Consider the following 26,344-nt stretch of genomic DNA (forward strand, 5'->3'; position numbering starts at 1 on the left):
CAGGACCTCAGGAAGCAGGTTTTTGAGGTTCAGGCAGTTTTTGTGGCAAAACTCAGGAGGTGTGAGTTGCCAGCAGTTATTTGTGCCTTTTGGTGAGAGTGCTGGAATTGGGCACCTCTCTCAGTGTGCTGTAGGAGCAGAGAGCCTGGTCCTGCAGGTGGTTCACTGCATCCTCCCTTGGCAACCGTCAGCTTGGCAGTGATTAGTCTCTCCTTCAGTGTCATCTCCAGATGCTGGAATTTAATTTTATCTGTCCATCCCTCTGGAGTTAGTAGAAGTCCTGAGGCTTCCTTCTGCCAACACAACAGCACCAATGAATCTCTTCAGGATCACTGTGTACTGAACTTGGATGCCTTCCCTGGTTGCTCCTGACACCTTTCCCATTTTTCTCTGCAGATTACAGGCGTTATCCTCCTCGCAGTCGGTGTCTGGGGCAAGCTCACCCTTGGCACATACATCTCTCTCATTGCTGAGAACTCCACCAATGCCCCCTACGTGCTCATTGGGACGGGTACCACAATCATCGTCTTCGGGCTTTTCGGCTGCTTTGCCACTTGTCGTGGCAGCCCATGGATGCTGAAACTGGTGAGCATTGCCAAAGTGCCTTAAAGAGGGGAAGAGGTTTCATTGGTGAATTAGGATTCCCCACAACCCCTGCCTAGGTTTACCAGATGTTGATGTAGTTTTTCAGACACATAAGCTAGATTTTATTGATCTTAATGTTTAACATATGTGCCTTTTGGACAAAGGGGGAAAAGAGTCTTTGCCAAAACCAGTTGTTGATTGAGTATTACTGAAATGTGCTACCACATGGCGTATAGGCCCAAGTGTTGTTTGGAGCAGAGTGGAAAACTGCTGCTGAATTGCTCTGTGTGTCAATCTACAATCATTCTAGTTTTCTGTGAGCCAGATAGATGAGTATATTTACTATCTTTAAAATGTCCAAAGCATCATAAATGTGAAATTCTTTTGAACCATATTTTGAGGGGTCAGTTTAGTACTTGATGTGAAATTATGGGAAAAGGAGTTATGAAAAAAAGCACACCAGCCTTTCTTTTTCTCCTAACCTTCACTAGAATAGGACAAGTCAACTCCAGAAAACAAAGTGCTGTTTTGTATGTTTGGCCTCATCTCAGAAACAGCAGGGGCTCAAGGTGCACTGAGGAGAGATACAGCAGTTGTTCCCCAGTCCACTTTAACCTCTCTCTATACAAGTTTCTCTGTTCTGAGTTTTCCAGCCTACCTTAAAATGCAAAATAACTACAGTTTAAACAAGCCTATATGATAAACTGTGTTCCTAGGAATATTCGGGAGCAAAATCCTACATGTGTAGTGGCTTGAAAGATTAGAAATAACACTTGTAAAGTACTGAGCTAGTGAAAAAGGCCTTGATAGTAAAATGCATCTCCTGCTACAATGTTTTGGGGGTTTTCTAAGGAGACAGCATGATTATTCTGCAGTTTAAACTGTATTTATTAAAAAAAAAAAAAAAAGACAACTTAAAGAGAGTTAACCTCCTCAAATGATGGCAGGGCAGGAGTAGGGGAGAGGCAGCAGCTGCAAATCTGTCAGCAGATGTGGTGGCCAGTTGACAAGTACCTGATGCTGTTGTAGGTGCACCACTGCTGTCTCTTGCTGGTGATGTGTTGTCAGGGCATGTGTAGAGGCTTGTTGGAGTTACTGCAGTCCAGATGGGAAAGGGATAGAGGTGAATGGCGGCATAAATCCACAGGAAATCAGACTCTGTAAGTCATGTAACTTTCTTAAAGGTATGCCACTAGCAGTAGCATGTGCTGTTCCAAGCACATGGGTTTATTTTCATTGTACAAGTAAGAAATATTTCTAAACTTTTTTTCTCTCCTGAACAGACAGTGATTTGACATCTGCATTAATTGGAGACAATTTTTTTTTCTAGTTCTGCCTTTACTGCTGGCCTCCCTTTCTCAATAGCCTTTCAGTAAAACTAAATTTACCTGTCTCTACTAAATCCTGCTAGGACTGAATTTAATTTAAAATGTTTCCTTTTTTAATTAACTGTTATTAGCATGTGGAGCAACGTAATTTTCCATCCAGAAGATTAAGGCCCAACTTCAAATTTTACCATCCCCCTTTGCATTTTTTTCTTTACCTTCTTTATTTTTGCTTAAATATATTTTTAATAGTGAGTGAGTGTCTACACTGAAAGCACTGTTTTCAAAGTTTATTTAGCTCCTGATCCAAATGCTGCTCCTAAAGCCAAACATGGACCTTGGCTCAGCAAAGTATTTGAAACATATGTCTCATTACTCTGAGATTCTCATTACTGTTAGAATATCTCCAATGAAGTCAATATTTCGGTTCATTCATTGTAGAAACTTCAGGAATCAGGCAGCAAATCCCAGTCTAGCAGTGAGACAGATAAACATGAATTAAAACACCTGGGAAAGCCTATTTACCTTAGCAGAGCACCAGGCAAATGTGAAGGGTCTGTTTGTATTCCTTTCTGCAAGATCAAAACCTGAGTGATTTGGATCCATCTCTGGCATGTGAGTTTGTTTCAATTTATATAAGAATGCTAAGAAACGTGGGAACAGAAATGTCAGAAAAGCCAGTAATTAAACTATATGTATCAGTTGTGAGTTGTATAAACACATACATTACATTCAGGTAATAACCTATGTATCTCCTCCGAAAGTCCTTTGGTTTTTCAACAAGTCTGAGGGGTTCCTAGAGCGGAAAGTTAAATTTTATGTGATAATATCTGTGCTGAGACAAAAGCCTGTCATGCTCTGACTTCTCTTGCCTCCTGCCTTTTCAGTATGCCATGTTCTTGTCCCTGGTGTTCCTGGCTGAGCTAGTGGCTGGCATTTCAGGGTTTGTGTTTCGCCACGAGGTAGGTGGAAATGTGCTGAGTTTGCATGTGGCAGTGCCTCCCTGGGCAGGAGCTGCTGAGTTCTCTGGAGCATGGAGAATGTGTAGGTCACTGAGCTTGGAGGCTCCAAACACATCTCCAGAGATGTGGCTGACGTGCAACAATAACGTGTACAGCCCTTAAAAACTGATGTGATTCCAAATGAAGGGATTTAGCCAAAGCTCTTGCCCTCAGCTGCCTGATGATTTACTCTGGAGCTATCAGGTTTTCTGTGTCCCTCATGTAAGATCTTCTTTACTCTTTTACATATGCTGAGGTCTGCAGAATAGATTAAATACCTTTTTTAAACACGGCTTCTTCAGCCAGGCAAGTGCTGGTTTATGTAAGGCAGAGGGCACTTCTGCATTAGACCAGACTTCATGTTTTGTAAATCTTTTCCTTTTTTGTGGGGGGGAGGCAGAGGACAGAGAGGGAGTGGGATGGGATTTTGTTTCTATCCTGAGAATAAGGAGAGATTAGAAGTAGAGGGGGGTGGAAAACTGGGACAGGAAGAAGCTTTAAAGAAGCATGATGGTCTAGATTTGTAGTAGCACTTCTGCTTTATCCACTGTAATCAGGTCTATCTCTGACTTTAAGTTCATGGACCTACATGCCACAATGCTGAACCAGAACAACCCCAGAGACGCTCCTTTTCTCTTCTCTTTGTATTAACTGGTTTTCTAGTCTCCCCTTTTGACATCAGATTTCCATTGCTGTAGGCTTTTCTAGTGTCTACCCTTGCAAGTGGTGGATTGTTTTTAACCTAGTTCTGAAATACCTGTCCACGTGCTGAGGATTGCCATTGCATCTGGCCTAACCTGCAGCAGCCTCAGTGTCAGGCTGCTGCTCCCTTTTGGGAGAGTCAGTCTCTTGTGAAGGCCACATCCACGTGGATTGCCCAAATCAACTACTTCCCAGCCCCTTTACCACGCAGTCAAAGTGCCATTCCTGGTGATATGCCTCACCTTCTCCAGCTGAGGGACCTCTTGTTCCTTAGCCAAATGCCTCTGGTGTTGGGGACAGGGCTGTCACCCAGTCAAGGTATTTGTTTGATGCCACCGGCTTCTGTACCCAAGGCATTTCCATAAGCTTTGACTCCCACCAGGCATCCATGAGGAAGCATGCAGTCTGCTTCAGACTTAGTGCTGGAACAAAGTATTTGGGGAAAAAGCATCAGAGATTAAGTAATTTTATGGGGTTTTTTTCAGATATGTCTGTTTTCTCGGGTAGTTTTGTTTCTGAGTCTGATAGACCCCACTAGAAAAATGGCATGAGTGACTCCTGACAGTTAAGAGGGAGCTCTGCCAGCTCTGAAAACACACTTAAAAACAAGTGTGAAGGGCTGGTTTGGGTGTCTTGTTAGGTTTGGAAGTGCATTTGCTTCTTGCAAAAACTGCTTCAGCTGTAAAGCTTTCTGTTGCTCATGTGGGCTGTTTTTTCCCTTGCCCTCCTAGATCAAGGATACTTTCCTTAGGACATACACCGAAGCAATCCAGAATTACAACAAGAACGATGAGCGGAGCCATGCAGTGGATAACGTACAGGAAAGTGTAAGTCTGAAACTGGATATTGAAAATTAGCAAATAAAGAGACAAAGCATGCATTCAGATTTGGTCACAGAACATGAAGTGTGGATGGCTTGATCTGCAAGTTGTATTGTGCAAGCAAAATTAGAGGCTGACAAAACTGACCTAGAGGAAAAGTATTTCAGCTGATGTGCTTGTCCAAGATGCCTAAGTTTTAGTAAAAAGCCATCTGATAAAGACAGGGCCTGTCCCACTTGCTTGTTGTTGGTCCCAGATCTTGAGTTAAGTTTAAGGGCCAGTTTTATCCCTAAAGAGCACACCTGGTTCTTATGGGAATCTGCTAATAGCATTATGACTTGTTGTAAATTGGAGCTGGATGAGACAGGATTTTATAATTTAGCATTCTATAACACTGATAAAATGCAACTGTTCTCTTCACAAGTACAGTGAGAAGCTGGCAAAGGAAACTTAGTGAGTTAAAGAGCAAAACTTAGTGTATTTTCCCCAGAGGAAAAGGGAGTGGACAAATGTGCTGCTGAGGTTGACAGTGAAAGCTGTTCTGGAGGGATGGAGTAGGTGCTTGGTGGAAGAGCCTTTCTGACTCATGGGGTGTGGTAGCAGGGCAATGGGGGGTTGCCTTGCCTTCCATCAGGACACAGGTGGCAAGTGCCACAGCAGGGCCAAACTAGTTGGAGTTGTCACCCACAAGGGACCAAGTCCACCAACTGCAACACAGAGTGATAAAATTCACACTTAAATTCTCACTGGAAACTGTACTATAGCAAGAAGCTATCCCTTCAGCTCCCAGTGCATTCTGTGAGACAGTTTGCTTTCCCTGTGATTGTGATTTGCTGAATGGCTGAAATGTCACTGTAATTGTATTGATGACTTTTAGACCTTTAGAAATTACAACTGTTATGTTGGACACCTCAATATGTTTGAAACTGAACTCTAACCTGGTTTCTCCTGCTTAGCAGATCACTGCACTGCTCTAAACAGAGTATATTCTGCTGTCAAATTGTCTGTTTGCCTAATGTTAACCTGTATTTTGAACTTCTGATTCCTTGGAGTTCACCGAACTAAATAATTCTGAATAATTATTCAGTGTTTCTGTTGTAGCAAAATGTTCATTTCATTCATAGCTCTGTTTTTACAGGAATGCATTTATAAGCCCTTTCCATGCAAAAAATTTAGCACATACTTCATATCTTTCAGTATCTGTCTTCTAGCTTAGCATCTAAAGAAGTACATCCTTCCCAGCTTGGGGTTTTTCAGCTGATTTCATAGATAGAAAATATGGTCTCTTTCTATTCAAGGCTCAGTGAATTGTCCTAGAAACTATTTTGGTGAGTTAGAGAGACTTCACCTTATCAGTTTGCACTAGCTTGACCCTGTATGTGCTACATGTAATTCTATGTAATGCTTTGGGGTTTTGAATTTCCAGGATCATATTTAATGAAATAAATAAGTAAAAGAAACCAATAAACAAAAAAAAGATAAAAGCAACAACAGACATTCAACTGAAGAAGATGGTTTTATGGCTGAACCCTTGTTGAAAGTTACAAATAATAGCTCTGCTCAAAAAACACCTTTTTTTTAGTTAGTTGTCTGCTCCCATATTCTCTAAATGGCACTCCTGACACTTTCACAATTAATGGGGCAGGGGTTGGTATCTATTTTTCAAAACTGGAGACACCGTGTCTTTATTTTGATTATAAGCTGATTAAGTGGGCAGTGATGATTCTGTTCTGTTTGTTTGTGTGTCTTAAATCTGCCTCTTATTCCTCCTAGCTGAGCTGCTGTGGCATTCAGAGCTACACCAACTGGAGCACCAGCCCTTACTTCTTCAAGCACGGCATCCCTACGAGCTGTTGCATGAACTCCAGTGACTGTAATACTCAGGATCTGCGCAACATGACCGTGGCTGCCACTAAAGTAAACCAGAAGGTACCAGTAACGTTGTGCCAGAGGCAGTTGTTGTGACACCATCCAGTGGAGAGGAGAGTATGGATGTTTACAATTGCATTTCATTTCAAATGGTTGGTAAATAATGTGCATATAGGGCTGGAGCAGCGGTAACAACAGGCTTTGCCCCTTGCCTGCTTTCATGTTCTTTAATCTGGCCTTTCTCAAATGCCCAGGTGCAGCATTTCTGTTGAGGAGGGGATTTGTTCTCTTTCCTCATGCAGAGGCTGAGGTAAAGGCACTGCACAGAGGCAATGCTGGCCGGGCACAGGACCACAAGTGGCACATGTGCTCAATTGTCCTTGATGGTTGGGTCAGTCAGCACCTCTTCTCTTCTCTGCTCACTCCTGCTGAATGCTGGGGGTTTTGTGGAGGACAAAAACATAGGTGGAGGGAAGGACAGGCTTTACTCTTGCTTATGTTCAAACAGTAATTTCAGTGTTGGAGCCTAGCTGTCATCCCAAACAGAGAAAACATGGGTGATGGACAACAGGTGTTGTGATTGGTGGGTACATTGACTTAAAATCTTTGAACATGTGCTGCTGAAAGTACAGCACAGCCTAAAGTGACCCTTTCCCTGGGGTTACCTGAAGCAGCAGGTCGGGAAAACAGAATAGGATTGGGAAAGCAGGTTGGGAAAACAGGAAGAAAAAGAATAATACAGAAAACACTAAGAAAGTGATGAATAAAAAGAAAATAATGCAGCATCTATAGCAGTTGCTGCACTGTAGAAGTACAACTCAAGTCATTGCTTCAAGTGCCAATGCATCATCAGCTCTTTCTTTCTCACTTGAGATTTGCAAGAGAGGGAACAGTTTGTTGGTAAAAGGAATGATATCATGGCTAAATGATGTCAGGGCTAAATCACCACAATAAGTTGCAGCATAGCTTATTCAGACCTCAGGAATATTTTCTTTTCTGTTTTTATTTTCGGAGTTCAATTTAGAAACAATAAATAGAAGTCCTGAGTAGATAACAGGAAATGTGGAAACGCCTCTCTCTTTTCTCTTTCTGTTTTTTTCACCTCAGTCCCCTGTGATTGAGAAGGTTGGAGTGGTGGCTGAGCACAGCCTGAAACATCTTTGAAAACCAGTCAAGTAGACAACATTTTCTGGCTTGTATTGAAAAAGGGATACTAGAGCGTTATTTTCCACTAAGCCTTTCTTTTTTGCAATAGTTTAATGAGAGCCACTTGTTGCAGACATGTGGAATGTTAGTGATGTTCTTTGGTTAAGATATTCACAGTCACCATCAGCAAGAGTAATCTTGATGGGCTGCGTGAGTATAGACGGTGAGTCACTCCATTCAGTTGCACTTTGTGAACTTGTAGCAACTTTGTGTTTCTGTAGAAGTAGAAGTAAGGTGAGAGGCAGGACGGGGCGAATCTAGGACATGTGCAGAACAGCATCCACTGCAGGCAGAGTGCCTCCTGGGCAGCCCAGCCTGAGCCCCTACTTCTGCTCATCTTCCCCGCAGGAAAGCTTTCTGGTATTCTGACTGGTATTCTACCAGCAGGTCCCACCTTTTCAGTTTGGGGCAGCCATGGACCCTGAACCTTTCCTGGGTGCATCACTGAGCAGGGAATATTTGCATTCCCAGCACTGATCTAGTGTTTTCTCGGAGTGCCAGGCTTGCTCTGCATGCACAGGTAAATCCTTGTCCACCTGTGAGTTCCTCGTGGCACAGGATGCCTGCTAAATTATAGAAAGTGACTGAGGGGTGAATGTGTCCTAGTCCAGGGCTAGTAACTCATTCTAGCCATGTTTGCTCTGTGTTCTCATGTCAAATGCACAAGTCATCTGACAGAAAGGGACTGCTGATTCCTCAGGAAGTAGTTGAACTGATGACTTGATTTAATTACCTAGGGGAAGTTTGGATGTTTGGAAGTTTGTTTGGTTTTATCTCATTCTCAGAGATAGCCGTTTGTAATCAAAGGTTGCAGATTTCTGCTTAGCAGTTGTGAGATCTTGGAGTTGTCCCAAGCATTTGAACAAGGTGGGATGTTTCTGAAAAGGGCATGGGAACAAAAAGCAAGCAGGAGGAAATGCTGTGTGGCCCTATCCTTCCACTTCAGCTAGAAAGCAACTGTCATTGCCTCTGACCCAAGCACCTTGCTCATCTTGGAAACAAGCCCTTTACCCTGTGTATGTTGGAGAAAAAGGAAAATATATGTTGCCTGTGTTGTAGAAAACTCTTCTCACCGTGCCTGTGGACAAGTATATTTGGAATATATCTTTTGGTGGATCTTGCAAAACTATCAGTAAGACAAGTTCTCTATGAGCTAATCAAATTGCTAGCAGTTTCTGAGGACCAATGATAAATTAACCAAAGAGGATTAAACTAATTATATAATTGCAGGACTAAAAGACAACATTCCTGGATTGCATTTGCCAATTCTGACCCTACCTTGATTAGTGACCTTGGGTAAATTGTTTAGGCTCTCCATTTCTCCATCTCAGAGGGCACTAATACCTAACTTTTAAGAGCTGTCCTTAGGATTAGCTAATTGCTGTTGATATAGTGCTTTTAATCGTCACAGTTCTTTACCAGCAAATCTCAAGAACTACTACTTCTCTCTAAAACCTTAAGAAAGGAAAAGCTGCATGGAGTCAAGATAGATCAGATACTTGGTAAACTGTCCCTTCTGTCACTCTGGATCAGCCCCCAGCTGTGTGCACACAGCGCTTCACATATTTAAGTGCTGTATATTCATCTCGTGGATGCTGCTGGAACTCACACTCAGCACAGTCAGGGCTGAGCAATTAAGCTGTATGTAAACAATGTACTTCAGTAAACAGATTATTGTGACGTGGGATTACCATTGCAGTTAGATGTTGCATCTCTTGAAGGCACTTCAAAAGAACATATTTCAGAAGAGATGGGAGAGCATTAAGCCATGTCAGACAGAATGAAAATACTGCTTGAGAAATCTAATCTCGTTGCATAACATGTAAGACCCACACAACTATAGTTGCTTGATGACTTAATAAGCAAGCTTGAATTGGACTTGCCATACACTGAGGTAAAACGTAGTAAGGTATTAATATGTACACTTAAACATTGCAGAAATGAATCACAGATGTGCTTGTCCTCAGCTACTATTAGGTTCACCACTTAATTACTCTCAGGATTAAATGTCTTTTCATATTATAAAAGAAGTTACAGAAATGACACAATTTATTTCATAAATGGCCTATCTCAAGTGAGGGGCATTGTTTTTCCTTCTCGCTGTTATTTTTTTACAAGCACCTATTGCTCTGAGGTGATGTAAAGAGTTCCTACAGTGTTTGCAGAAATGAGGAGGGTGTGGATGGATGTGAAATGTGGAGACACTTTTCTCTTATGGGACAGGAGTCCAAACTGGGAAAGGGAGCTCACTGTCATTTCTGAGTTTTCCAACTTCTGATAAAGTGGATAAAGTTATAGTGTATAAAACACTTCAGGACTGGCCTGAAGCCAGAGTGATGTTGATCATTTGAGGAAGTGTGGCAAAAGGGGCTGAGTGGTCATTTCGGATTGTGTGGACAGACGGGTTAGTAATGAAAGAAAAAATAGATGTCATCTTTCTTTTTTTCTTCAAGGTATTTTGTCGCTGGTTCAGATTCATTTAGGCACCACAAACTGGGACAGCTAATTTCAGATGGGTTTTTTTTGAGGGGTAAATTAGGCAAGGGAAGGAACTTGGCAAAAATTATTGTACTGAGGCGGAACATCTCAAAAAAGTCTATCCAAGAGAAGGGTAGACATGTATATGAATCTTCTGGCCCCAGTCTGGGATGTGAATTGAGGCATGAGGAAGCAAATCAGCTGGTGGAGTCAGGGTCTGAGCTAGAGAGAGAAAATTGGGCTTGGGGAGCAGGACAGGGAATTTTATGTCCAAGGGCAAAAGAACCAAGAAAATTCATACAAAACCTTTGATAACTTCGGTATATGGTTTAGAGTTACATAATACTCAGTGCTTTGCCTGGTGTCCCTTGACAGATAAAGGCAAGAAAAATGCCTCAGGGGGCAATTCTATTAAACATCTAGAATATTAGAAAATCAGCATCATTTATTAATTTTTGACATTTGTATTGTGTTATAACATTGGTATATTGTTACTGGTTTGGTTTCAGGTCAAAGCTATATTGTTTTTTAAAACAATGCAAATCTTGCTTAATAAGAGCCATAAAAATGAGTGTAACATCACATTTAGCTTTTAAAAGTACTGAAATGCATTTGTTTTTGAAAGAAACTGGTTTTGCCACCACTTCCCATCATTCACTCAAAATTACCATTAAATAAAAGGGTGAGAGTGTTGGAAATCACAGGAGATTGCCTAGCCCAAGTCCATTTAAAACCAGAAATTTGTATGTATGCATTCACGGCAGAGAAGGTTGATACAAGGAATTATGATGTTTGTTTTCCAGGGCTGTTATGACTTGGTGACCAGTTTTATGGAGACAAATATGGGAATCATAGCTGGAGTGGCTTTTGGGATTGCGTTCTCACAGGTAAGTGAGAACACTCCCCTTCACCCCTTTTCTTCCCCTCTCTCTCTTTCTTTACCTGGACTTCCAGGAAGGAAGGATTATAGAAATGGACTGAACTCAGCATGCTCATTAGTTCTGAGGTCATCAGTTCATTGATTTTCTTTTTTTCATCTTAAATGAAGTTTCTCCTTGGGAATATCAGTTACAGTTGAGCTAATGACTAGCTCAAGGAAAACAACTTGTCCCCTCCACCGGGTCAAATAGAGGTTAACCCAATAAAACATTGGCTTAAATGGAGCATAAACAGCTAAGGAGACAAATAGCTTCTCTGATGTTTGGATAGGCTTTTAAGTACTCTTATTTGTTCTTCAAGGAGTCTAGAACTCAAACAAGAGTGTACCTTCAGGCCTCCCCATCCTGGACCTGGAGCCTGGAGGGGGCACTTGGTTTTGGTGACCAATTTTGTTTGTTTATTTTCCCTTTAACAAAGAACACTGAGCTGACATCTACCAAAATCAGACTATTAAACCAACTCCTTGCCTGCACCCAAAGGAGTGTGTCCTGAGAGGGACAGGAGGAGAGCTAAGACAGAGTTTGCTGCTCTCTAATATTCAAACTGCCTTTATGTAGACAGAAGTTGGGGGAAGTATAGGTCTGGTCAGCATCTTCTGATCAACGAGGGACAAGAAAATACATGCACCTTTCAACAAAATGCTCTTTTATATCAGTCAGTTCATTTTTGATGGCAAGGACTCTACTGGAAATATGCAAAAATTAGAGAGAGTGAAACACAGACAATGCAAAGCTGTTTCCAGAGTGGTTCAACGAAACTCAGTGATGTGTATGATACCTTAACTGCTTCTTCCTGAGAGACAATCTACTTTTTCTCCATGGGTAGTAGATAGTACACTGCATGTGTCATTCAAAAAACTATCATACAACTTTCATTTACTCCATTCACACAACGTTAAAATTCTGGGTCCTGAGGCAGCCCTGAAAATATTAATGTACCTCTGTTGGGTGACTCATGTTTATCCAGTGGTTGGGAAAAATGAAGTGCTAGGAAAAATTATTTGATGTGTCCTTAAAACTCATGAATTCAGTTTGCACACTGTAGGTTTACACTGTGCTGCACTGAAAACAAATGATTTGCCAGTGCTGTTGCTAGTGGTGGGCAAGTGAATTAATGAGGGGGCTCTTGCCCCAGCTGCCCCACGTGGTCAGCCCTTGGCTGCAAGGTGTTTTAGTTAAACCTCTGAAGTTTTGCTCAGCAGTTACAATGGCCTCCAGGTTCTTCAGAATAAGTGTCCCCAAGCTATGTGGAAAAGGGCCACTACATTCTCTCGGTCTACATATGCACAACCTGAGGGAGCCCCAAAACTATCTGGGCTCAGACTAGCTGACTGCCCTGCCTTGGGCATATCTGGAAACCTGATGCCTTGTAGCCAAGGTATTAGATGTGAGAAGCCCATGACTTGGCCTGTCAGCCAATTTCATGTGGATGTGTGTTGGTTCATCACAACACCAGCTGCCCAGGGCATGTGCCTGCATGTCAGGTTTTCAGGATCTGGAGTGGTGAAACTTCCTGTCTGGAGCTGTTTGTTCATGAAGTAGGGGACTTCTTTTTTTTTTTTTTTTTAAATAGGCTGTTCTAATTCTTCTTGAATGGTCATAGTCTTGATACTCTTCTCCAACCTTGACTATGGCTTGATTATTGCTATAGGACCCTGAGCTCATATTTCAGTTCGATTTCTAGACAGCCAGAAGGCTATAAAGCATCTTTTTAAGTGCCTCATGTAAAGCTATCCAAAAGAAAAATGGGATGAGCAGAATTTTACAATTCATATGCTGCTGGGGCAGATGTCTCAGTCAGGACCAATAATTGGTGTATCATGGGAGGTTGCAGGCAGCACGGGGTGCAAAGCACTTTGCTGCTGTGGCTCCGAGTGAAAGCTAAGGCATGTTTTGATACAGTGTTGGCTTCTCAGGCTGCTGATGGCACTGTACATCCTGCTGCCATGTGGGGACGTCACTCCCCAGTGTAGGGGCAGTGCTCTGGCTCTGTGAGTACATATCCAACTCCTTGGGGTGTTAGCAAATGTGTAAAAATGAGAAGAGAGGGGATGCAGGGGAGAAAAATGCAGCTCTCTTGGGCTGTGAAGAATAGAAGGCGGCTGGTTATAATTTACTGCCTAATCTGTTTTGCTGGACCCAATTAGGGACAGTGTTTACAAACTGATTCCAGGTTAACTGCGGCTGGCAGTAGTACCAGGCAGTGCTCCAGCTGTAGGCGAGGTTTCACTGTTCCTACTGAGGATAGGTTTGCTCTAAATAAAAGACAAATTAAATCATGTTGCTCTTCTGCAGTAAAGCACACTCAAGGGTCTTTCCTTCAAATGATTTGTTAGGTGTTGACTAGAATGGGGAATGTGCTGATGCCCAGAAACAGGGAAAATTTGATGTAATGGCATTGCACAGACCTCCCCATCAGAGTCAGAGTTTTTAAAAACATGCTGTGTTGCTGACCTTGTCTGCTCTGCTCCTCAGGTTTGAAATAATAATAATAAAATAAAATTTGATTGTTTTTGGACTCAGATGCCAATGCTGACTTCCAGCTGGAATAATTTCAGTTTAGCAGGTGCTCTTCAGAGCAGAAAAATGGTTGCTGTTTTGTGCCCAACAGAGAATAAAATTATGCAAACTGCATAGATGATGAAGAGTTTTGCCTGGATGAAACTACAGTGCGGGCATTGGCTTAAGGAATGCAAGAGACACAGTCTTCAGGGATTTATAGGTTGTGGTTGCAGGAAAGACTACCTGAGCAGGGAAGCCTCAGTGCAGATTAAGGCCAGATTATTCCCTTTGTGCTGAAGGACTGGAAGTCAAGTGCTCTCCACATGCTCCCAACGAGTTGTTGAGCATATATGGTTCCCATCATTTAAGGATACATTCCCATGCAACCATGGTCCCTCTCTGCAGTGCAACATCCACATGCCCTCTTTACTGTCAACATTAATATGAATAACTTTGTCTGACTGTGGATGCAGTTCTGGTGCAGACATCATCTACCCTGCCTCCTACAACTCCTCCCTGAGTATAAGGAGGCTGACACTTTCATCTATTTGCACATGATTTAGAGAGTGGGATCCATATCAGGATCCAATATGTGGCTTGAAAACCCATTATAAGACTGGGGTTCAGTATGAAGATAGGACCTGTGCCAGAGGCATACCAGAACACAGGAGGCTGACTCAAATAAGTGACCTGTGACATAGAAAATTCTCTGTCTTCTAAAATAGAGCCAGACAACCTGGATGCTTGGAGATTTGCATTTTGAGAATATAGCAAGGTAAATCATTGAGCTAAAAAATTATTTCTGATGGATAAAAAACACCCAGTTTTAGCTTGCCTGATGTGCTGATGAATTCCAAGTTAGTTCAACACATTTCTATTTATAGATGCTTTCTCAAGGTATGAGAAATGGTGAAGATCTCAAGACTGGAAATAAAATGGAAATTCAAATTGCAATTCAGTTTCTTTCTCTTCGATATAATAAGGTGTAATAAATATGTCATGCAGGACAGCTCCCAGTCAATGTTAAGTCTTCTAGAATAACTGTATTAAAAAGCTAGTTATTATGTGTATGGTAGGGATAATACTGCCAGGAAGTTGCTGCGGATGGTTTTCAGTGGTCAGAACTAAGATGTGCCTGAGATGACTGCTAGGAACCATGGAGAGATGAAGAAATGAACTGAAATGAGCTATGGCCAACAGGACTGTAGTACAGGAGACACACCTGAGGGATGTGGGTCTCCCAGGGCTCAATACCAAAGAATTTGTCAGCATTTTCAAGTTTCCTGCAGCAAGACCAGAAATTCCAAGGCAAATTCTCAGTTTTACATATAATAGCTCAGAAGACCAAGATAGTCTTAGAAAAAAAACATAAAAAAGAGGAAAAGGGAGAAAGAACACAAATGCAGAACCAAGTTTGGCATCTTAGCATTCAAAAATCAAGACTATAAAATAAATTAGTAAGTGTATAAAGGTTGAGATTGGGCATTTGAGAGATAATGGGACTGAGGGGAAATGAATTCAACTCCTAGGAGCTAGTTTCTTTGTGGGTATCCTTTTATGCTGATCCTTCTAGTCTTTCAAAGGAGCTGCAGGGACCTGCTGCACAATAGGATAAGGAGCCTCCTCCCGCCTGAAGAGCAGAAGAGGCAAATGATGGAACAAATGCAGAGAGCAAGGCAGGCTGGAGAGTGCTCTTTTGTGGTTCACAGTCTGGGACCCTCTAACCTGATTAAAATGCAGAGGACTGTAGTTATGACTGTAATGAAAGAGCACCATGAGGAAAATTCAGCATAATACAGTATCACCTCTTCTTGGCTACAGGAGGGACAGTGCTCCTGTGGTTAAACGTGGAAGTCTACATACCTTGGAAAACACGTTTTTGTATGTGTTCAAAGTACTTCCAAGGTATTTATTATAGCTCTGCTATGTCCTAGTAATACTTAGAAATGCTGTATAAAATGTGTATGCAATGGCTCGATATGCATGCCATTATTTTTGAAGTACAGAAGATAAATATTATGTTGTTATAACCACTTAAACGCCTAAACCAGCATAGGGTCAGAGACAAGAATTAATAAATGGGCCAAAGATCAGAAAGATATATTCATGAGTAACCTGCAATTTGAGTAAAAGAAAACATTGTTATGCGCCTGAAATGCTAAAAGGTTAAACACACTGATTATTAGAGTTACAGACTGTGCAGAACATAAGAATCCCTAATTAAAGGTAGCTGTGGAGGTCTGCTACAGCTGAAGGGGGAAAGAAAAGCCTGTGGCTTCCTATTCGTACAGGTTGCACCATCTTTCCCCTCATAAACATGACACAAGCAGCAGATTGAGAACAACAGTGGCCATAATCTGGGTGCTTGTCATGGGAAATAAGGGGTACCTTGTGGCACAGGCATTAAAAAAAAAACCAAAAAACAAATAAATAAACTTGAATTTTCATGTGTTGTTGGCCATTGTAGAAAGAGAGAAGAGCTGTTTTGGGTCTGGGCCAGAATTTGCTCAGTGAAAATAAATTGGTTGAAACACACTGTGAAGTTTGTCTTAATGAAAAATGCAGTAAAGCAGAGAAGTAACTTCTGAGACCAGATGAGGAAGGTGAGAAAAGGCTGAAAGTTACCACAAACACAGTAAAGCAATAGTGAAGCAGGTGGGACAGGGCTACCCAGAGGCTCTCACTCTGTTTGGCCTGTCAAAGCACAGAGAAATATATACCATTTTCCAAACCAGAAATCTCATTCTCCAAAATGGAACTGAGCTAAAGAAACATCACATGAATCAGCAGCAGGACTGTCAAAGCCTCCCCAGCTAAACCTGCAGAATGTGGCTGGTTTTCACCAACACTTTCCAAACCGACAAATCGATTAAATCATCCTCCCAGTGACAGCAGAATTTAAGTATGGAAATTCAAAGCCCAGCCAGACAAAGCTGGCATTCTCATCATTGCCGGTCCATTTCCTCCCTCAACACCTGTCTAGAGAAGTTGAGTAGAAAAGGCAGCAAGATGGCTAAAATTTCTTCTTGGTATCTAGGGAGATTTTCAAACCTGAGGAGGGTTTTCAGCACACACATCTCTTTTGGCAACTAAAAATACAGCCCTTGAATGCTGCTAGCTTTGGTTTTGATTGGAGGTTGGTCTGGAGGTGCTACCTCTGCCCCATGTCTAGTTATAACCAAGGCACTGTCAGCTTTGCTGCCAAAATCAGGGGGTGCATGTGAGGAACAGAAGGGTTCAGCCGGCCTTTAAAGGTGACTCTGTGCCCTTTTGAGATGCCCAGAACAGTTCTGGTGGACACTGAAACAGGAGACAGAGCAAATTTCTGGCAAATGATACATGGCCTGACAAGGACTGTGACATCTTAGAGGCAGAAAACAGTTTATCTGGATTTGAGTTACCCTGGCTTGGTCTTGTTCTAGGCTGATGCCAGCCCAAATCAAGCAATTGGCTGGTAGAGAAGATGTATATTTTGATGGTGATCATGTTAACAGGGAGCACTACTTGGTCTAGGGGAAAGGACACACAATCCCAAGAGTGAAAGAGAAGGAGCCAGTTTGGATGAGCAGCCAGCCAGTCATTATCTAGACATAATCTGAGGGAGCTCTGCTGCTGCCAAAAGGTTATGATCCCCCTTGCCATGTGCTCTGGTTGCGACAGAAGGAGATGGGCAGAGGTGGGCATGAGCAAGCCAGCTGGAGGTGTTGGGACAGCCCCTGCTTGGAATCAGGTCCAGGGAAGGCTGGTCCGTCAGCAGACACAGTGCTCTCACCTCGCTCCTTAGCCAGGGATGAGCTGTAGCAGTCTGGATATGCTCAGGAGTTAATTAATTGACCAATCCAAATGAGAAAAGCGAGGTTGAATTATTTACAGCATATTAACATTGTTGGCATATGCAGGGAGCACTAAGAAACTGCAATAGGCAAAATGCTGAAAAGACCGAGTGCTTATTGACTACTGGAAACCTGGGATCTGTTTTCAACAATCTGAGTGACAGCCAAGGGAATAGTGAAAGACTTTTTTAAAATTTATTTCCATATTTATAGCGCTCATTTCTACAGTGCTGCATCACTTATAAAGAGAGCATAACTGCTCTGGGGCATTAGGAAGCTTTTCCCTGGCACACTGTTGGGAAAGTTAAGGGGACCATCAGCTCTCTGGGGTGGTGGCGAGGGACCCAGGTGGAGCATGCTGATACCCCCTCCAGTTTATCCATTCATGTCTGGCTTGTCCAGGCAATGACAACAGGATTGAAAAATACCAAAAAGGCCTGCTGCCTGTCAAATAAATACTCTCTGATAAAAATCAAAAGGAAGATGTGACAAAGAAAGATGGGAGATTTTCATGCTGTTTTTCTGATTAGAGTGGCCCTTAAAATACAGTATAAATATGTTGTGCATAATGACTCAGGAACATGAAGTACTTGTTTACAATGGCCTCTCCTTTGCTCTGCATCGATATAAGCTAACTTAAATTCTATTCTACCTCTATTTTTGTCCTGCACAGTTGATCGGGATGCTGCTGGCATGCTGTCTGTCCCGGTTTATTACTGCTAACCAGTATGAGATGGTGTAACAAGGTGAGCTTTCCCAGCTTTCCAAGCAGTAATACTATATAAGCCTTGGTATGTTGTTGTGGCTGTGCTGCTTCTGCTGAAAAGTGTGGGCAAGTTTTAGATGCTCAGCATATTCATTGAGAATTAAGTCTTCCAATGGGCTGCTTTGCCTTGGGATTTGCATCCCAGTGTTGTGTCTGGTGGGAAAAAAAAAGGGGGGAAATGTAGTGTTGAATGTTTCATCATTTCAGTTTTCTTGAAAAGAGAGGGTAAAATGCCTGCTGTGAGTACGATTACAAATCACAGAATCACAGAATCAACTAAGTTGGAAAAGACCTCTGAGATCATTGAGTCCAACCTTTGACCTAACACCACCTTGTCTACTAGACCATGGCACTAAGTGCCACATCCAGTCTCTTCTTAAATACCTCCAGGGACAGTGACTCACCACCTCCCTGGGCAGCTGTTTCCAATGCCCAATCATTCTCTCTTTAAAGAATTTCTTCCTAATGTTTAAGCTAAATCTCCCCTGGCGCAGGTAAAGGCTGTACCCTCTTGTCCTACATCTGGTTATCTGGGAGAAGAGACCCACCTTGCTACAACCTCCTTTCAGGTAGTTGTAGAGAAAAATATGGTTTTTGTTAGCAACAAAAGCAACCCACTTGTTGTTTGTTTTTTTTCATCCTCCCTGCTCTCCAGTCTTTCAGAAGCGTGAAGTCCAGAGCCTGCCTGAAGACCAGGAGCTGCAGAACTGGAGAAAGACTGACATGAATGTTATAGCACACACTGTCTCTCGCACGCACGCACACCCCCACGAGCAAGCACGTGCGCGCGCACACTCGCACCCCTCCTCCCGAACTGTCCCATGCGTAGTGTTACCATTCTGTGAAGTACCACGGTGCCACCAAGAGCAGCCGGGTCCCCTCGGCCTCCAGACCCAGACCCAGACCCCCATCCCCTCGGCTCGGCGTAGGACGGCACCGTCTGTATGTTCTTGGTCACACAGTAGTTGCATCGTAAGTTAACAAAGGTAATTCATTAACAGCATTGATCGGGCTGTGCATGTAGTGACTGGAGGGCATAATTAGCCTTTCACCATGGTTAATAAGTGTTGCACACGTTCATATAAACCGGTATATGAAATATATATTCTTTTGGTTTTATCTTAATTTCTTGGTTTTGTTTATTGCTTTTACTAAGGTTTTCATCCTTTCCCCCTCTTCCCCGCGCCTGCTCCCCTCCTTCCCCCCCCCAAAAAAAGGAATCAGTAACATAACATAAAGATACTTGAAAACGATGTTAAAATGTTGTGCTTGAAGGGAACCGTTATTCCTGATGTTCTTCTACATCTTTGATTCTTACTCAGTGTTGTATGCCTAGTGCGTATCCCAGTAGGCTTTGTCTAGTGCATTTTGCCTCGGAACCTGATCCTGTGTAATACTGTTATTAAGCTGTGTTGTTGCTTACTGTGAAGGCAGAAATTTTGCTTCCTTTATTTTTATTACGTAGTTATGGAACTAATTGAACTGTGCTGTACTGCGGCCTTCATACTTTTTTTCCTGTTCTTTCTTTATCTTTCTTTTTGCATTGAGGTTGCAGCCACCAAATACATTGTTGAATCGAATCGAAATAAAAAAACACACACACACAAGCAAAAAAAAAAAAGTCACAAAAAAAAAAAACAGGCATATGAAATATTTTTGGGGGAAAGCAAAAGTTTAAAACCTTTTTAAAAAAATAGGACTTTTTTAATAATGCCTCTGTCTAGCATGCCAACAAGAATGCATTGATATTGTGAGTATTTGTGATATACGTATTAATAAATGGAACCATTACAGATTTCTAGCTGCTTCCTTTTCTTTCTTTAGTCATAAGAAAACTCTTTTTTGGGGGGGGGGAAGTGAACAGAAAAAGAACCTGGGCACAACTTGGAGTGACGTCTTGATGCATTTTTTAAAAACTAACTTGCTTGTGATAGACAAATGTTACTACTGGGGGGGGGGGGGAAGAAGAGAGAGAAAGCGCTGGAATTGTTTCAAAGCTCCCAGAAAAACCTTCCACAGCTGTTTTCACCACATGACAAATACCCTCTGCTTTGCAATTTTTCTTCTTGTGACTGTTAACGATCTGAAGTGTTTAATTATCCCATCCTTAGTGCTGTGAGTGATTTTGGTTGGCATTAAGCATTTCTCTCTGATTTTGGTGAGAATGGGGAGAAGCATCAGATCCTGATGAACCTTCAAGGGTTGCCGGTGTGGTCAGTGCACTCCTACCCACAGCTATGAAAGGGTTTGCAGCCACAGAGGCAGAAACCTGTTGGCACGTGCCGAGGCAGCATGTCTTAAAAATCCCAGCAGCATCATCTTTGGCTTTATTCATAGGGCATTTCCAGAGCAGGAAGGAGAAAAAGAGCTTCGCAAACAGAAGAGGAAGCTGGTCCACAAATTTAAGTCTGCCCTCAATAAAGCATCTGCTGTGAGGGAGGGAGCCGCCTCTAAAGGTGGAGAATGCCAATACAGGTCCTGCATCAATGTTGGGCAGCTAAGCAGTGCTGTGATGGGGACAAAGCCACTCAGCACAGGTCACAGCACTCACATTTCTAGTCCCTTTTGAGGGCTCAAAAACAGTCGCAGCCGCTCTCTCGGTTGCTGGGGCTACACGATGCTGGAGTGATGCCCTTCTCCTGTAGGCACAGGAAGTTCACAGAAGGATGTTTTTCCATGCCAGAAAGAACTGGTCCACCAGCTGCCCCAGTTTCCCTCCCCTATTCATTCCTGGGCAGGTCTCCCCTTGCCCCATGGAGGGAAGGGAGGCGGGTGAGGCTGCCGCCTCCTCCCTCAGGAACCACCAGTGACTTTCCAGAGTGGAAAAGCACCAGCCTCTCCTTGGTTTTCTTTCCTTTTGTTTTATTTCTTTTTCCTGAAAGAGAGAGTTGTTTGTGCCAAGAGCTGTTTCTTTTGAAGATGCTGATGTTGGATGACAGGTCAGCAGGCCCCCAAACGTGCCTGTCCCCATTCAGTAAAGCATGTGCTTCGGCTTTAAGGCATAAGTGTTGAATTAAGTCCATTCAGCAAAGCCCTTCAGTGCATGGTCAATTATTTCCCTCAGTGCAGCAGCACTCCAGCTTATACGGGGTAGGTGTGTTAATTGGGCTCTTGGCAGCTTCTCTGAAGAGGATCAGGCTGGTGAAGGGACAGCTGGGGCTTCCCTTCAGAATTCCCCTGGCTCGAGCTGGGGCTGTGCAGGTTATGCTGGCCTGGGTGGAGCATCCCCACACTTCTGGAGGGAGAAGCAAGACAGTGGATATAGGAAACAAAGCTGGAACTGCCAAGCATGGATTAATGTCAGCTGGGCACAGATATGCCAGATTTTCCCTCCAGAGGGGAAGCTGCCACAGGGTACCAGAGGCCTTTGCCCCAGAGGCTGAGTTCATACCCTGTGGTATGAACTGAATGAACAGCAGAGGAGAAGGGTTCCTGTTGCACTGGGCTGGCTCTGGCTGCCTGATCCCTTCCCAAGCAAATTGTGTTCACTGCAATCACCAGACCAAGCTGGGGCAAACGAGGGAGGGAAGGTTTGGGAGTTATAGGGGGGGATGGAGCAACTGGATGCATCCCAGGAGGGAATGGGGCATGTCTGGGGAACAAGGAGAGTGGGGCATCATAGAATTGTTTTTAGGATGGAAAAGACCTCAAGGATCAGTCCAACTGTTAACCCAACACTGCCAAATCTACCACTAAACCACTGGTATAGATGAAGCATGACTGTGGGAGGAGGAAGAGTCACCACCTTGTTTTGGTCCCAGTGAACTGCTAGCTTGGTTTGGCTGCAAGGTGGACCAGTGGCCTTAGCTGACATGCATCCTGTCCTGAGCTGTCTCCCAGGGCTTGTTTCTGCTGAGGACAGCCCTGAGCCCCGAAGAGGACAATAAGTTGCTGGGAAGGTGATGTTTCCCAGTATCATTGAACTGTGGCTCTGGACAGCTGTGCTGGAGAGCCTTACTGGCTGCTGCCATCCTTGGGTGAGCATTGCTGCAGGGGAGACTGGCTTTGCTCACAGGAGTTCAGCCTGCTGCTCCTTGGAGGACCCCATGCAGCGCTGAAGATTATTTTATCTTCTGTGACTCCTCTCCTTGACTTTATTAGCTCATTACTGTGGAAGATAATTTTAAGGCCGGGAAATTAATTTGCTGCCAGCCAAGCCCCATGCATAAAATACCTCGTATCCCACTAGAGAGGCAGGATCCATCAGGATGTCAGATTTCTACACGGGCTGTTAGGGCTGCTTCAGTATGAATCTGTATCATAAAAATAAAAATCTTCGTGTTTCAACATAGAAATGACACTTTTCCATTTTTGTAAGAGTGTTTTGCCCTCCAAATGTGGAAAGTATGGTCAGCTTTCTGCAAGGTGTTTTTACCAGTCTGGCCTAATTTTGAAGAAAAAAAGCTGTTGCTTTTGCCTTTTTCTTGCCATTGCACCTGTTCCTATTGCAACCAGGAAGCATTATATTCAAAGGACATTTCATTTTTGTCCAGCACGACTGTAGATATTTGGTACACACAAGCTCATTAAAAGCAAGCTGTGCTGAGGCAGCAACTCCTCAAGCTCAGGAGTCTGTTCTGCTCTGTGGTAGCTGCAGTGTGGTTATTTTTGGTCTCTGAAACTATCTATAGATGAAACCAAGTGCTTATTTTAGATTGCGGTCCTTCCGTGTGATCAATAACTGAGGAGTGTGTATTACACACACACACACACACACACACACACACACAAAACATCCAGGCCAGGTTGGACATGGTATTGTGCAGCCTGGTCTAGTGGAAGGTGTCCCTGCCCATGACAGGGGCCTTAGAACTGGGTGATCTTCCAACCCAAACCATTCTCTGAATCCATGGTGTGCTATACAACAGTGGAACTCCTAACGTGACACACGTTCCTAAAACAACTACTAAATCACACAAATGCTATTTTTTATTCACCATACTCACATAACACAGTGTCTTGGCCAAGACTTGCGGAAGCAGTAGATTTCAGGCAAGCCCCTGGAGGTGTTTACAGAATTCTCTAGCTTTCAGAAAGTGCCAAAAGACTAACTTTTTGGTAATCCAGCCCTTTTGAAACCTCTCAGGACACTCAGAAATGAAAAGTCATTTTTGAAGGCCCTATCTCTTCTTAAAATGGAGATCATTCAACCAAGTAAAGAAACATTAATATTTTTAAAACTGTGATTTCCAGAGGGAAGGACAGTTTTCTGGCTTGCATGGAATGTATAGTTTATGAGCTTTATCTTCTTGAGTAGAGAATCAGAAAACGTGGTGTGAGAGAAGGCTGATGCCCTGTAGGAGAACTGCTGGGGTGGGATAGGTGGAGAAAAAAAAGAGAAAAAAACATATAAACTTATTTTCCTTCAGTCAGAAGGGTTTGAAATGGGAAGTAGTTCAACTTGACTGTGTATCTGGCATGGCAATGCAGCAATCTCAAGCTCCAAGGTAAGTAGGCTCAGCAGCTCATGTCTGCAGCCAGGGCATCTGAGGTCCGATCCGGAGGGGACTGTTGTCTGCCAGGACAGTCTTGCATTCTCTGGATTGCGAGAAGCAGCCTTCTGAGGGAGTCTGTAGGTGTCAGACTGCTAGAAACTGCTGCAGTGCACATCCAGTGAAAGTCATGGCCAGCATCAACCTTTGGCACTACCTGAGGCTTTGCAGGGTAAGTTGGACAGTGGTAGTTTCCTACTCTGCCTCCCATGGGCTGACTGCGCTTCTGTGGGATTTGCTTTTAAATGTAGTGTTTGTAAGTTATTGTTTGCTCAAAAGAACATGGTTAGTGCTTATGTTGATTTTTTGCTATCTTCAGCCCTGTAACTAATTCTAAATAAAAGCAAACAAATTATTGTCCATTTTTTTCTTCATCCTGGAGTTCAGTGTGACCCAAACATCAGATGAATGAGTCTTCCTCCCTAGTATAGGAACTACATTGACCCTGTGGGTTATTGTTGTGTGTACTCCGTTCACCTTCATGCAATCCCGGTACTTTGCAGGGCCAGGGATTGCCTTGTTCCTGCGGGCGAGGTGGAATTCAGCTCTGCAGGGAACCAGCCTGAGCCTTGCACATTCCCTCTGCTGTACCAGCAGCTACAGCCTGCCAGGATCAGTGCTGCGCCCTGGGGGAGTACAGAAAACAGGTCTCCACCTGCTTTGTGGAAGCTTGAGGCAGCGTGAAGGTATGAGACCCAAAAAATCCTGGCCAGCACCGCAGTAAGCTCGAGCACTGAACTGAGCAGAGACTGGCATCGTCCACTGGTCTTTCTAATGGTGGGGGTTCCTCCCCATGCTTATCTGGATAGCCTAACTGTTCCCAGCTTCTTTGGACTATGCATTTTTAAGTGCTACAATATGAGAAGGAAATCAAAAAGCCAATCAAAATTATCTCTATGAGACCCATTCAATAAAAAAGTTATTGGCAATTAGCACGGGTTTTTTATAAAGAAGTAATTAGCCCTCCTGCCCTGAGCATTAATGAATGCTTTTCATTACACCCCAAGGGGTAGTCAACCCAATAATAATCCACCTCAGATGGATGTTGTTCTAAAACGACATTGTTTGACAACAGAGGCAGCAGGACAGTCACAAACAGGAGGCAAACCTACTCTGGTGAGCACTGGAGCTGGTTGCTTCAAAATGAAAGATCATTAATAATTTCCTTGGATTAGTGCAATAGACTTGATCTCATACTCATAAAGGAGATGAAACAAAGCATACGAAAAACCCCAGGGTCTCTTTTTCCCTAGGTGCAGAGCTGAGGAAGCCAATGGAGATGCACTAGTACCAGCCACAACCTCATACTGATGGTGACTGTAGAATTTGGCAGGGTGGAGCATATCTCGTGTGTGGTTGTCCAGATGTGGTGATTTTATGGTCTGAGAGGTGTTTGGCAGCCAAATGGCAGGGGGTTGTGTCCCTGGTGTCTCCACTGATTAACCCATTGGCACTACAGGGAATGAGCACCAGGTGACAGCCCTCCTTCCTCAATGTTCCTATTTGATGGTTGGCATTTTGTAACGAGGTATGTGGTAGTCAAGATGCAAAAATTTCATTGACTTCTCAATTCAGTGGCTCTCCTGTTTTGACAGTTCATCATAGCCATCTGGTTCTCCTCAGAGTGGTAAACACAGCACAGGCAGGGCTCTCTGTCAAAAGAAAGCCCTCACACAACTAGCAAATGAAACAACAATTTCCCTTCCCCTGCCCCGGGAGCATTCTTGCTGCTCCCTGAGGTAGTGTTTCCCTCTGACCCCCCTGTGGCCCTTGCTCATTTGGGTCTGAAGGGAACTCTGGCTGCCACTGCTGACCAGGGGGCTCTGGCACAGCTTCCTGCAACCAGACTTTAGAAGCATCCCCACTGAGGATTCAAGTGAACAGCTGAATCCTCCCCTCCAAACTGGACTCTCAAATTAGCAAGAAGTGGTCCAGAGTGATGCTGGGAAGCTTGGCCCTCAGTACTTTCCACATGGAAGGACCGCAGGTTAATGAGAGGTCTAACTAAGGAGGCCAGCAGCAAATTCTCACGCCTCAGAGAAGATCTTCCTTGCCCACTTCTCCCCTTGCCATTTGCTAGGAAGTCTGTTCCCCCTCACAGGCAAGAAGAAGCCTCCAGCCTCTCCTCCTTTCCAGCCATTCCTGTGCTCTCCTGGGGAGCAGGGACCATCCATCCCATGGTGAGGAAGAGGACTGCCAGGGAAAAATGCTGCAACCCCTGGGACAACACGTGAGCACTGGAGGCAAGCATGGCAGCAGGCTCTGGAGCCAGCACAGACTTTAATAGGCAGCTCCTTCCAACATCTCTGTGGTGGCCGTGTCTCCACTGCTGCTCCACGCTGTGTGCAGTGAGAGAAATCCCTCAGATGAGCAGTAAAAGTAATGATTGCTCATCTTGCAGTGTGGTACTGCCTGGAGGCGATGGCGCAGCATCAGGGCACCATGTCACTGGATGTCTCAAGGAAATTCAGTCATTCCATGGAGCTAAGGCTGTAGGTGCAAGGACAGGAACGAACAAGGGCAGAAAATAAGGAGAAGAGAATTAGGCTGTGTGGAGGCTGTTGAGATCAGTGCAATGAGCACAGAGCTGCATTGCAGTTGCTTTAGGCAATCTCAATTTTGGCATCTCATAGATTATGGATGCCTAATTTCGCAGCTGTATGCTTCTTTGAGCACACATTTGTTTTGATGTAATTACTTAACTTCAAAAAAAAAGTACATGGGGGAATTTAATTTTTTTTTCGTGCGAAACCACAACCATCCTCTAAGGTACCCTAAGCAGGGCTGCAATCCCTACATCACCCCCTCAGTGCCTGTCACACCAGC

The 26,344-nt window shown here is 43.6% G+C and overlaps 1 protein-coding gene across 1 annotated transcript in view; it reads left to right on the top strand.

Moving 5' to 3' along the window:
* The window catches only part of TSPAN7 (tetraspanin 7), a 94,312-nt gene extending 74,488 nt beyond the window's left edge, over positions 1-19,824 (top strand). The window contains exons 2-8 of the mRNA XM_064646855.1: positions 397-585; positions 2,798-2,872; positions 4,345-4,440; positions 6,208-6,363; positions 10,791-10,874; positions 17,934-18,006; positions 18,682-19,824. Of these exons, the coding sequence (XP_064502925.1) occupies positions 397-585; positions 2,798-2,872; positions 4,345-4,440; positions 6,208-6,363; positions 10,791-10,874; positions 17,934-18,002 (669 nt within the window). The 3' untranslated portion in view covers positions 18,003-18,006; positions 18,682-19,824. The remainder of the gene's footprint in view (positions 1-396; positions 586-2,797; positions 2,873-4,344; positions 4,441-6,207; positions 6,364-10,790; positions 10,875-17,933; positions 18,007-18,681) is intronic.
* The last annotated feature ends 6,520 nt before the right edge of the window (positions 19,825-26,344 follow it).

Source organism: Pseudopipra pipra, chromosome 2 (genome assembly GCF_036250125.1).
Source record: "Pseudopipra pipra isolate bDixPip1 chromosome 2, bDixPip1.hap1, whole genome shotgun sequence".
In the NCBI taxonomy this organism is placed as follows: Eukaryota; Metazoa; Chordata; class Aves; order Passeriformes; family Pipridae; genus Pseudopipra; species Pseudopipra pipra.